The sequence below is a fragment of the Pygoscelis adeliae genome, unplaced genomic scaffold, assembly GCF_000699105.1.
Source record: "Pygoscelis adeliae isolate BGI_AS28 unplaced genomic scaffold, ASM69910v1 Scaffold314, whole genome shotgun sequence".
Taxonomy (NCBI): Eukaryota; Metazoa; Chordata; class Aves; order Sphenisciformes; family Spheniscidae; genus Pygoscelis; species Pygoscelis adeliae.
This window is the reverse complement of record NW_008824668.1, coordinates 1,079,397-1,093,108: the sequence shown is the minus strand read 5'-3', so window position 1 is coordinate 1,093,108 and position 13,712 is coordinate 1,079,397. Positions and strand designations below refer to the sequence as shown.

Sequence of the window (13,712 nt, the reverse complement as noted above, 5' to 3'; positions counted from 1 at the left end):
TCTTAATTAAACTTTTTATTTAAACCAATACAAGCACCATGCTTAGCAAAAAAGATTTGGTTTAAAGTAAACATGCAATGTGAACTAGCAGAGACTAAATAGCGTGTGGAATTTGTACTGGTTACTGATATTTTCACAGAATTGCCAAATTCTCAAAACCGGCCATGAACCTCTCGCACCTTTTACCACCTGCAGCACTGGTGCCAACCCTGACACGTCACAATACACAAGTCACATCGAGTCTGGATCACATAACGAAAGCAAGAGTTTCACTGCGCCCCTTCTTACCTCCCATCACACCTCCCTTTCACAGTTACTAGATGTATGTATCAAAAAGATACGTTGCATGACATTCCTTTTTTGAGCCCGCTGAAGTGAGGAACTGAACTCCCTTGCTTTTTCATGTTTGATTCAGACCCCTGTTACCAGTTTAACGTTGTTTCTGGACTAGCTATTTTACAGGTAAAGATACAAAAATGGAATCCTGGTACAAATGCATAAGATGCTCCTTTGGAGAAGTGAAAAGGTGTCAACACCCGCATTATTGCCTCCTTTGATAGATCAAAACAGCATTCATGATACTAGAAACACACTTAAACCATCAAATACCAGCATTTAATTTGTTTTTGTTAAACTCAAACGATACAAGTCCATTTTATGGGCTGACATGCAAACTCATGCTTTAATTCAGCTTACCATCAATTAATAGGATTACAAGAGCTGTATCCTAGCCATCTATTCAATATTTAAAGCAAATCAGATTAATTGTGGCAGAAGTCTCCCTTTATGAGAGACCTTTAACTAACTCCAGGCCAAGGATTTTATGGCCAACCTACTAACTCCTGAAAAATAGGAGCTCACAATGGAAAATGCTGACTCTCGGACCTTTAGCTACAAAAGCTCCCACAGGCGGCATTAGTTAATTTATGTCGTCCTTTAGTTTGAACCCTCTTTAGAGATCTGAAAATTCAAGACAAATGTATGATTACAGATGGGCAACTCACTAGTAAAGTACAGTCAGAACGTACTGGCCTTCTGAACATGGACACATCTGCCTCCCACTGATCTTAAGGGGGCAGCAGTACAGAAAATACAGTTCTAAAGATAAGGTGGGAGAAGTACGTTATGAAAACAAGTATTATTCGTGCAGGAAAGATTTTGACGTAATTAATGTCTTTGTTTAATCAAGTATTAGCACTACCTGCATCTGAAGAGCCTAGGACAGTAAGCAGCAGACAGCTGTGTCAAAACACTGCATTAAAAACAAGGAAACCACAGACAAGCCTAGAACAGCAAACATCCTCTGCACTCATTCTCCAAGTACCTGCAGCTGCTTCCTCACTTCCACAGCTCAGAGAGGGGAAGGAGGTACAGCTACCAAGCAAGACTGTTTGAAGAATAATAGTGGTGGGCTGAGCAGCATCAATATCACCTTTCACAAGAAAGTGAGCTTTAACACTCTCATCAGGATTTGTTTGCTTTCTACAAGACTTGAGGGGCAGCACCCAAGGCAGACAGTCCTTAAGTGGAGGCAACAAGAACATCCGAAGTGAGAAGAACTCGGACTGAAGACACAGCCACAAGTAACAATGTTTTCTTGGCAGAAGCTGGAATGATCCAGAGATGAAGAATCACATTCAGTCATTTGACTGCAGCAGCTCCTCCCGAGAGAGACAGGCCCCTTTTACAGTTATTTTTGTCAAGACCTGTGCAAGCAGCAGTTGGATGCTGGCAGCCCACCAGTGTACAAAGTACAACGACAAAGATTATTAATCCAGTTTTCCCCACTGCAAATCAAGCTGAACGTTACAAGTGGCAGCTTCCCTCACCCACGCTGTACTTTGACATGCCTTACCTTTAGCACAATGCCAACAAAACAAGATTCTTGCTGTTTCAACACTGATGCTTGGAATGACACTATTCTTTAAGCCAAAGTCTTATTTATACACTGTTTGTCACAAAAGACATTGTTTTTATTGATCTGTAGTACAGAATGATCAAGCAACAGTTTCATAATCAACATTTTTTTTTGTCCAGGGAAATCAAATTGTTTTTCCAGTTCACTACGTTAACACAGAAACTTAATTTTAATTACAAGCATTTCTTTCCCGCACTGAAAGATCAATTTATTGGAACATTCGAACGTGTATTTTGAAAAGCTCCTCCTCTCAAGTCAGATTCGTATACAAACAAATGAGCAGTAACATCAAACTAAGAAGAGATTTACCAACACCGAGGACCTTTGCAAATGAATTCCTTGTGATCTTAGAGGAATTAGTGTTAACACTAACACAACATAAGTTTACAAACGAAAAATAAACCTTCTCTCAGCAAAGGTTTCACAGCATGAAATACTGGCCTCCAAATTTAACACTGCATTCCTTCTCACCGAACAGATTTGTTAGCGCAGCTGTATTTTAAGCTATGTTATCAACAGGAAGCTGCTCTTACGCAGATACTTACTGAGTAGCACAACAAACACCCATGAGCAAGAGAGTGAGATACTGTCACATGAGCGCTCCTTTTGCCACTGCATGGGCTGAACATGTCCCATATCAGACAACTACTCTATTCGATATAAAACAGACCTGTAAAAAGACTGGTCATTTATAAAAGTTAAATACTATTTTCACATTAGAATATTTGCTGTTTCAAAGAGATGAACTGTAAGTAAATGAAAATCAAATTATCACTTATGCAAAAGCTTTATCTGGAATGTAATTTTGACCAACAAGCAGTTAAGAAAGTTAGAGACTGTAATTAAAGTACTCAAAAGCTATTGTGGCCAACTTCTATAACAAAAGAGATATAAATCATTCATTATCATGAAAAGCTTTAACCTCCTGACTCCTACAAATGGAGTAGATGACTGGAATTTCAAAGAAAACGAGGTTAGCTTTTTCTTTTTTTAACAGATGTCAACTGCAACACTAGGAAAAAAAAAGTTACTTGGATTCTTTAACAAAGTTTTTACCAAATTTGTAATAAGTGGCAGTGTAAAATTCTCAAGTCATTTTAAAGCTAACAAATCAAAGGCACACAGTATTAACAGGTGTTCATATAACAGGAAATGAGCAAAGAGGTAAACTTCTTAACAGTGTAATCAGTTATATATGCAAGACATCTGGTACGAGAGTAACCAGAGTTGTAATTCAGCCCTTAGTTATCATCTAGTTCCTGTAGGACTACAGTAGCATGAGAATGGACAGTCAAAGCTTTGCCCTGAAATTTAGGAAGATTGACTCAGTCAACTGAGGAATTACTGGAATGACAAAAATTAGTTCCAAGAATTTGAGAAAGTTCACACGGACCCGATGGAAAGATAAATGAATGGATTTGCTGTACAAGGATTTTGGCTTTTTAATACTAAATGCTTCCAGGGAGTAGTTTTCAAAATTGAGAAGACATCAAGTCAGAAAGTCTGAAAAGTAAGTGACAGTACACAACTTCTGCATATAAATGGCTAGTACGTGTCGTAAGGATGCATTTGTAGCTCAGAAAAAGTTAGCGTCAGCTTCCAAATTACGTTTGTAGATAGTTATAAATCCGGAACTGAACTATTTTAGTTATAGAAATATTAGTCACAAGAGTGCAAAAGGAGTCCCTGCAGAGGAGTATTCCCTTTTAACAGGTACAAATAAGGAAACACCTGCAAAGATTTGTTACTTCAAGGAGACAGACCTGCTATTCTTTGCACAAACTTTGCACAAGAGATATACTGCAGGAGACAGATGTAAATACAGTGCATTTTTTTTAGATGTAAGTATTCATGTCTGGTTCCAGTATTATCAGGATGGTACATAAATACTTATTACAGAGGTTTTCTTAATGGAAGAAGCCCAGTTTCTCACGCAGCCATTCTTCAGTTAGGTCTTCTGTATTCCTTATTTCAAATACCTAAACAAAATTGCATCGCATAAATTCTTGAGGTGATGGTACTTGAAAGGGATAAGCATACAATGCAATCAATACCTTTCTACACGAGCTGTTTGAGCTGTAATAAAGCAGTAACCAACCTAGAGTGTTCACACGCGTTCTTGAAAGGATCGGTTAATATTCTAAAGAAACACCAGTGGAAAATACACAAGACTAAGCGGCCAGGAATATTACTAACTTGAACAAGAATTCCATAATTCCTATTTCTAGACTTCATTCTCCATTAAGAATATGTGAGAACAGCACGTGTACTACATTTCAACGTTACTCTGAAAGGGCACCATCTCATATGCATTATCTCAGCAAGAAGATTGTCTATTTGAATACAAATTAATTTAACCTCTGGGCTGAATTAAGCCCAAAGTTCAGGAAGTTTGCTCAGCCCAAGATACAGTTATTCCTTCTTTGAACTGAAATAAACCCATAGTATCCAGCAGCATACTGTTTTCCCTGTAAGAAACAAGCCTGGGATACCTCAGAATAGAAAACTTGCAAAAAAAACCAAACAAACCCCAAAAACCACCAACCCGAAGCTTTGCGGAAGTTTTAAACAAACCTTTAACGTAGCCTTGAAGCAGAAAACAAGATCAAAGACACCAATATACTCTTTACATTCCATATGGGCAAGTAACTGGGTTTTTTTTGTGTGGTTTTTTTTTTTTTAATACCCTCGAAGAGAGGCTAAGTTAATTCTGTATTGCTAACCGGAGTCTTTGAGATGCCCACAAATGGATCATCTTTTCAGAAGAGTCAGGTACGTAAATTTTACAAATCCACAGGCCTTGAAAAGTGTTCTTCTAGGCAACGAAAACAGGGAAAATATTTTAACTGGAGACTGTTGTTACTATTCTGACAACACTGAAAATAAAGCAATGTCAGCACTAAATCAGTTATCTGCCCTTCTAATGGTATGGAGTAGATAGCTGCAAAAAGCACGCTCAGGACAACAGAATGGATGGGATTTTGTGAGACTCACAAGACAAGCTTCTCAGTGAACCTGCTGTTTGGGATGAACTTCCTATTTAGTCCCATCCTCAGCCATTACACCATTTTAATCTTCTTCAGGAAACAATTCAAGTTTTGTATCTTTTCTTCCTCATTTCCCACCTCTGCTGGAGTGGGCTCTGGACGCTACTTCTTGTATTCAGACAGTGATCCACTACTATTGACTAATACTGGTTGTTTTTTTTTTTTTTAAGTGAAAGATAGGAGAAAACCCCAAAATTCAGCATTATAAGAACAGAACAGCTTAACAGAAGACAAGTTAATATGCAAGCCACTGAAAAAATAAGAGGACTCAACTGAGTCACACACAGAAATCACACCAGGAGGAAGTCACAGCATGAGCTAAAATGAAGCATGGCTCAGCGAGTGGCAAGAATAAAACACATTTGAAGAGCAAGTAAGCAACCCAAACTGGAAACAGGCTATCTTCAGAAGGAAGATGATCATGGACCTCTATATCCATGCCTAGGCTTTCATTCAAAAGCCTTTCAGACTGAATTTCACTTGACAGCTGATAGTAATTCCAATACAGCTGGTCCCCAGGCTTCCACCTTTTTATCCACTCTTCCTTCTCACTCACTAAAAACTGCCTTCCTCCTCAAGGAATTCTTCCTTTCTATCAAAGATGCTAGAGTTCTCAGGCCTCTAAGATGTAGTTTCAACAGACTTCAAAAAAGACTTCTTGGGGCTGTATCGATTGCTTCCACAATCTTATCTTCTGCTTCCCTCCTATTTACTCCTGTCAACTTGACGTCTAATTTAAAACAGAGAGGTCCTTTCTTACGAGGTACAGCTAGAACAGGTAGAAGTTCACAGTTCTCTTATTGCCTCAATATGCATTTTTACTGGGATGTTAAAGTACTCAGTCAGGATAAGGAAGACCAAAAGGGAACGGTGCTGTTGGGGACTGGTGAAGTCATTTCACATCGTACAAAAAACCTGAAGTGGAGGTTTTTGTACAATGTGAAATGTTTTGTACAAAATTTGTACAAAACAAATGTTTTGTTTTGTACAAAACCTGACTCTATTTAGCTTTACTGGTTGAAACTAAAACTTTAAGAAATCTAGGTGCCAATTAAGCAGAGATTTCAAAAATCTCCAGAATGACAATTAGGTGGCAATTTAAAAAAAAAATAAGATATATATACACCTAGGCCTAGTGAATGCAGTGATTTCTTCTGGTCTCAGTACTGCAGGAAGCAAACACAGGAAGATTTAGAATAGTTCAGCACTTGGCACTTATGTTACTTATTCTGAAGACTATGTTCTGCAAGCATAGGACCCCATAGCCATGCAGCCAAACTAGTCCGCACCTCACTATACTGAGACTTCAGTCTATTCTTCCCATCACTAAATTCATTCTCCAAAGTAAAGACGTCCATCCTAACGATGGATATTTTAGTTTTAGAGAACACTGTTCTTCCTGCATCCTAAAACTCCAGAAATCTCCACATATACCTCTCTCTTCAGTCTTCCTAAACCAGAATCTGTTCACTGTAATTACAAAGTCTCATAACACCCTTCTTGCGATCGGTGCAAGCAAGACACAAAACAGCTTCTGCAACCTGCATTTAAGGGGAAGACGGTTATTTCAACTAGTCAGTTATACCTTAGTGAGTTCAGCTGTCTGTACAAGCTTATTCTTGCTTCCAGCATACATCATCTGCTGTTCAGGCTTACATCCTGTAGTTGTGTGGGAAAAAAAAGAAAGAAGTTTTGTTCAGTTATTTTGACTGCAACACTTCAAAAATAAGAATTTTTTTTTTTTTAAGAATCCAAACTGAAAGCTGAAGTCTCCATTCAGAAAAGTGACCTATTTCTTTATATACATTATCACCCTTGCTCTTAACTTTTGTATCTAGTACTTGAAAAGCATTTCCAGAAGTAACAGCTGTGCAGGTTGAACTGGTGGTCTCAACATGCACCTGTATTTCTGCTTAGAGCTAACATTAAATATTGCAGCAGTGAAACCTGAATCACAACAGCCGACAAAGCAGTACCTCCCGCCACTACAGCAATGTGCTGATTACACTACAGTCAATTCTTTGCTCTCTTGCTATTTCTGGAAGATTCCCATGTCTTTGCTAGTTACAGTTATACAGATCTTTACAGCGTATGCCTTTGAGCCGGAGTCAAACTGAGAACAAATCAAGTCAGTCTGAATTTGTTGTTCTTTCTCCTAATCTCTCCCCAAATCCAACTGAATCAGGAGCTCAAAGTGACTCCCCCCCAGCCCCAAACACAGAGCAGCTTCAGCCACAGTTGAAGTTAACTGCTGTTTAGAGTCCCAGCTAATGGTTCATTGTTTCTGACTCCAGTACCAGTCTAACCGCAAACTTGTGTCTGCAGAAAATTTTTTGAAACAGAAAACCTCAAGAAAAAAGTAAAGGCTTTTCTTTAGAAGTTGCTTGTTTAGAAGTTTCTAGATACAAGTGTACTTTTAAATCTCGCCACCCCTAAAGAACATTATCTAAGCTCTCTTTTCCTATGAAGTACTACAAGCCTGCCTGCTTTGCTATTTCAAGGTCTCCCGGGAAGTTTCTTACTGCTGTTCTAGCTCTCAAAATACCTATCCTTCTGAAGAGAAGGAACACCCATAACATTCATACAAAGATTCTCGGGTAACTACGGAAGAATATGCTCGCTAGTTGCTAAACTCTTTTACCTACCTAGTTATTCTAGTTCTGAGTAATGAATGGTAAAACAATGCAATCAGTTTATCTTCTTCTAGAGGATAACAGGGATAATCCAGTAATACCAGCAAGCTACCCTATTACAATTCAGAACACAGATGGAAGCCACAAGAGCAATTCAGCTCTCTAAGTTCAATCAAGTCACAGGTTATTTGGCTTCTATTAAAATTACACAGTTCCCTGCACAGGTATGTTTATGTTGAGGGTTGCTGTGACACAAGCAGAGGAAGCTACTGCTCTATATAAACTCGGGACGATCTAAGATTACAATCTCTCTCTCCTTGAACATAGTCTGTTCACCCAGCACTTTCACCTGCCCAGATCTGGGTTATGGAGCCCTCTTTTCCTCCTTTTCACCCATAGTTGTGACAGCCCTTTAGACCCTCACATCACAGCACTGTTTGGAGGCATCCTCTGTTGCTGCTCACTGCATATAGGCCCCCTGAAAAACCCTCCTAATTCCACCCTAACCCTTTTACAGAGTCCTGTTCCTTTCATGGGTAGACACGGGTTCCCACACCCTTCCGAGGAGGAGAGGAATTTCTTCCCACCCAGTCACTAACATCCAAGTAGCAAGATGGACAGAGGTGAACAGAAACCCTCAGGAACAGGGCGGGTATCTTCCAGCCCTCTCCTCACTCATTTCCTGAGCCGTGTCTGGTCATGCTTTGAGGATTCCCCAAGATTTGAGGAGAGGGTGACAGGAAACACATTCGGTTAAACCTACATGAATTTATTTGTAGGTTTATGTTTGTAGATGCAGAGCGCTCCAGGCTTTCCTGAGCGCACCACTGAGAACACAGTGGGCAGGCACATTTAGAAAGACACACGTTTTGGCCAGCTATACAGGAAACTAACATTTCTGTTCAGCCTTCAGAAATGGAAAAGAAAATCTCTTCTACCATACTTCCTAAGTGCCCTAAATGTAAACCCCAGAGGCAGTGAAAACCTCTAGCAACTAGGGAGATCTGGGCAGATGGAACTGTCTACACTTGTCACGAGCTGATCGTGAGGAAGGAGCTAATACACCAGAGATTCCCCTCTGCCGAAGAAGGTCTCCAGATAATGTCATAGCTTTATAGTGCCTTGCTTCCAGCAGCGGCATAAGCAAATCTAGCCTTAAGCATCTGAACCACTATTCGAGCATTTTATCTTCCATAGCAAAGAATATTCCCATATTTACAGCACAGAGTAGCTACCATTCACAATGTTCACTCACCAACTGGACTGGAGAAGATAAAGCACAACGGATAAGAAACTCTTCCATCATCATGCTGATACTTGTAACTATACACAATAAATGTTTTTTCTGAAGTTAAAGAAACTAAGAAATCAATGATTTTATTAGGATATAATCTTCAGTTATCAGAGCTTGATGCAGGCACAAATAAGTCTTACATTCTAGAAGATGCTTTAAATTTGGTAAGTAGTCTGACTGTTCTCCTGTTTTCACTTCCATATTTGACTTTCAGAACTGACCCCGCCTGTCTTTACCAACCTCTACTACAGCTGGGTGTGAGGGCTGTCTCCGTATTACCACTTCGCATCAGAGAGCTAAAAATCACCCTTTCATCACAAATATTCCCCCCTCCCAGCTTTGTAAAAAGACTTCCTACACCCACCAACGTGTTCCTGGCTTAATGAAAGCCAAATTCTTTCTTTGCAGACTAAGCACTTCATTGTTTCAGGTGTTTTGCTGAATTTGAACTCAAGTTTTAGCTAGGACTCCTGCTTTACAGCCTCCTACTGCGCTATGGTCGTGAAAGGCAAGATTCAGAATGGCCTGTGGAATAGCGCTAGCCAGCTTTTGAGCATAATGGAGACAGATATCTTCTTCACTTACAACTTAAGTACTCCTTTTATTTCATCTAGTTAAAGAATAATTTACTTGTCCCTCTCTTCTTCCTTTTTTTAAATACAGGGATTCTCCCCTAGATCACATGCCTACAGCACTCCCAGAATGAGCAACTGCAGCAAAATAGCAAGGGCCACATACTGAGAAAGAACCAAAACAGATCCTACGTGACACAGGCAATTTTCTATATTTAGAAGTAGCCACATACAAAACTGGTACATTTTACTCACTTCTTTACATTACCAGCAGCGTGGCTTCGCTTTACTTCCCCAAACATTATATAGTCTAAAAGGAAATAAAATCTTGGGAAAGGCTTAAATGTGTCAGTCATTGTTTCAACAAGTGGGACAACTGTTCAGTGCATTACGAGAACTGATCCCTAGGTTATCTCACAAATAAAATATCAGTAAAGTCACACTACAGGCAAGTATTGGCCTAAAAAGGTGAAGCCCAACTTTGAACATTTTGAACAGCTTCCAGGAGCGAGTAAGAGCAAATGCCAGCAGCACAAGAAGGATATCGAGGTTGTCTCTCAGGCAGCTCATCTTTTAGCTCATCGGGAGAAATACCCTGGTAACATTAAACACAAGCAATATTTGAATAAATGATCTTGCACTTGAAGGTATACTACAAAGGCTAAAGCAGAATAATGCAACAGTGAAACAGCTGTTAGATGTACATCTACAGTTGAACTGGTAATGATCTCTCGCACAGATTACTAGAGCAGTTTAGGAAAACTTGCGTGCTAATAGATTCCTATGACTAAATATAGAATTAATGTTAGCATGAATAATCATCTCTATTTTAGGCATAATGAGTTTAGAAAACATTTTTGGCTCTAGTTGGATATGCTGGCAGCTACCATGCTCTTCCAGCTCTAGTGCTAAACAGAAGTAAGCAAGCACACACCAAAAAGTATCTGCTAAAGTCAGCTACATAAATGGTGCTTTTGAAAAATTCAGTCCTTCCTCCTTGAGCAAGCAAAAAAAAAAGTCCCCATTCTATTTAAATGTTACATTAACTTCTACGTTCTAGGGAATAAGAGCTACGGTTAATGCTCAAATCCCTGGGAAGGATTTAATTTTGCCCTATGTACCATTAAGAAACACTACATGCTGGGCTGACCTTATTATGCCACCTATCAAATTTAGAGTCTGCAGAGGATTAGCAATCCTAGCTTCTAATTGATGGCAGATCAGCTCAGAGTCAAATATGCAGATCTACGTGGAAACACAGCAGAAATCTCTTCAAAAAGCTAGCAGGTGCCAAAGATGCTTTTTACACAGTTGTATCGTTAACAGCTTTAAAATAACTTTTTTGTGTGATTAGTTAGTCAACTCAATTTTTTTCTGCATAGTTCCACTATTAATAGTGCTGTGCTTTACATGCAGAGTGACCATGCATTTAAATAAGCTCATGACCCAAATTAGATTAAGAGTTTGATAACAATTTGAAACTAAGGCAGTACCTTAGAGACAACAATACATTGCAGGCTGAAGATACTCTTATTTACAATTCATTTAACAAACCTCATGCTCCTCATCCAGTACCACCAACTGCTTATCCTTGTCGATTTTCACTATAAATCAAAATAAAACATAGATCAATGGTTTTTTTCCAATCAATTTATATGTGCGCATGAAGCTTTTTAACATTTCCCCACAAGTATATTCCTTGTACTTCCATTCTGATTCTTCAGTCTGTCCCATGACTTCACAAAATCACTGAAGTCAAGAGAAGCGCACAGTCTGAGTGCTGGTCATTGCAATACACTCTTCTCCAACTTCAGAGACAGAAATGTCAAAGTCCCCTCCTTAAAGGCTACAAAGTGTACAAATTCAAAATGACTGTGCCTTGACATTTTTTACTATCATTTTAGAACCAGCAGTAGACTCTGAGCAGAAATTAAGTATAAATACTCTACTAAGAGCAGATGAAGTCTTGTATCATAAGAACAGTGTTGCTTTGCTGTTAAAATTACAGGCAGAATTGGAAGTACTGAAGTTCGTACAAGAAACAGCCACATTTACCTGTTACAGCAGCAGCATTACATGGGAAGGAAAAGAGGAGACAGGATTTGCTGCAAGACCTTGCAATTTTTGTCAGACATGGTTTTTTAACTTACTTATAATGGCAGCATTGTTGGTTTCTTTACGAAACCGGAATTTTCTCAGTTTCTCCACCAGGTCTTCAGCAACATCACAAACCACCAGAGATTCACTCTACAAAAGGGAAATGGCAGAGGGGAGGGAAAGATAAAACTTTCTAGTAAACCAGAAAAAAGTCCCCACGTCACACATACGTGCGCATAAACCCTACTAAAGTGGAACTGCATGCAACTTGCCCAAAGTTTCAGAACATACACATAAACCAGGAAAACTGTGGATGAAAGCAGTTTTTAAAAACACGAAAACAGAACACTTATCTGTTTTGATATCCCTCCTCAAAGTCACACAGTTAACGAGAAATATTTTATCTGCTATTCCTGAAGTGGGATTATTCTCCTAGTTCTTAGAAGTAAAGAAATTTTACAGTTCATTTGCCAAGACAAGGCCCGAAATAAGGAAGCCCCTTAGAGTAGCAGTAAAGTGGCTACAGTAATTTAAGCATTTAAAATAATAGGAGCTACTATTAGTATTTCAGAAGAACAGACAGTAATCAAGGGTCACTGCTTATTTTTACCCACAAAAATATTAACTGAACTTTTGAGATTTACACACACAGAAAGTATTTAAGACATTTTAATCAAAAAGCATGCACAGTTTTCCCCTATGTGCTTATATGCCTCTAACTCCAAGTTTTCAGAAGAAATGTCCAGATAACATATTAGTCATCGCACTGAAGATGGGGAAGGAAATTATTATTTCACAAGCAACCATGCAGGTTATCTTCCATTACATATGCAATTTTTAAACTGTACCAAGCCAACCACTGCCATTTCCTGAGCAACATTTGAAACACACAACCTCTATTGCCACAGTTGAGATATGCATGCCAGCTAGACGAAGAAAAGTTAATTAACATCTCCAGCTTATTTCAAATTACTGTCTTTGTCAATTCCTAAAGCATCAAGGCTTTTGTGCCAAAACAACTGTTATTTCAAGACTTCTTTAAAAAAAATTGCTCAAATAAAAAAAAAATAGTTGGAAGATTACCTATCACAAGCTCTACTAAAGAGCTATTTCATTGAGACAAATCACTGCTTGCAAATCAGAAGAAAGGTACTATTTAAACTCTGAGTCCTGTCTCCCCACGTTCAACGCTGGCTTGTTTGTCAGATTCTCCTCAAAAAGCAGAGCAGTGTCTCTCCTTCCCCACTTCCAAAGTCACCTTCCAAATATCCTATGTTTGTTGTTACTCCTAAAAAGACTCCATCTTGACCAAATTCTGGCACAAAGTCTTGCGCCTCTGCTTCCTTTTAACAGCTGGAGAGGAAATCAGGCTCTGTTGTGACAGGACAGGTCAGGCACTGCGTGTGCAGCCTTCGTTATTTTGCTTGTTTCCCCTAAACTTCAAAGATTGTTCTTGGCTCCCTCTGATCCACCAACGTCACTAATACCCACTCTCACTATTTCAGGAGGTCTCTATTTGGAAAAGAAAAAAAAAAAAAGGCTGCATTTCAAAGTTGAAGTTATATGCTGTATCAAATGCTCTTTTCTGAAAGAAGCATTTCTCCCAGTCCTCTGGGCTCAGCAGTGTCCTAACATCTTCCAGCAGACACTGCAGGGTAAGCAGTGCTCTTGTTCGTACCTGTGCAGCCACACAAATATAAATCCTTAAAAGAAGCTGAAGGCTGCGCCTGCAAAACACATGGCGACATCAGATTCAGATCATCTATCGGGGGCTAAGCTGGCTCACCAGCGCTTGTTTTAATAAAAACTAAAAAGTCGAGAGACAGGAGGACTGCTCAGGCAGCGGGCACACCCGCCAAAACAGCGCAGCGCGGGGGGTTTTGCTGTGGTTTAACCTCAGCCACCATTCACACCAGCATTACACTCCAACATTTTCAGAAGCCGATTTAGCCGTCTGCCCAACGGCCGCTGGCAGGGCAGGTCACGTCTTTTCTTTTTAAAGCAGCTGTTTCGTCGCTCTCCCCCCGCAGGCTGCCAGCGCCCAGCAGAAAAAACAACCGAGGAGGTCCTCTTCCCGGCGGGGCAGCAGGCGAGCACGGCACCGCACGACCCGCGGGGCGGGCAGGGCAGGGCCGGGGCGGGGGGGCTTCT

At 39.7% G+C, this 13,712-nt stretch overlaps 1 protein-coding gene across 1 annotated transcript in view; it reads right to left on the bottom strand.

Annotated features, from left to right (window-relative positions):
• Nucleotides 1–13,712, bottom strand: part of GMFB (glia maturation factor, beta) — an 18,184-nt gene continuing 4,472 nt past the window's right edge. Inside the window, exons 4-9 of the mRNA XM_009322940.1 lie at nucleotides 11,615–11,711; nucleotides 11,019–11,068; nucleotides 10,010–10,059; nucleotides 8,854–8,936; nucleotides 6,551–6,624; nucleotides 1–3,897 (exon numbers count right to left, since the gene is read on the bottom strand). Coding sequence (XP_009321215.1) covers nucleotides 3,826–3,897; nucleotides 6,551–6,624; nucleotides 8,854–8,936; nucleotides 10,010–10,059; nucleotides 11,019–11,068; nucleotides 11,615–11,711 — 426 coding nt within the window. The 3' untranslated portion in view covers nucleotides 1–3,825. The remainder of the gene's footprint in view (nucleotides 3,898–6,550; nucleotides 6,625–8,853; nucleotides 8,937–10,009; nucleotides 10,060–11,018; nucleotides 11,069–11,614; nucleotides 11,712–13,712) is intronic.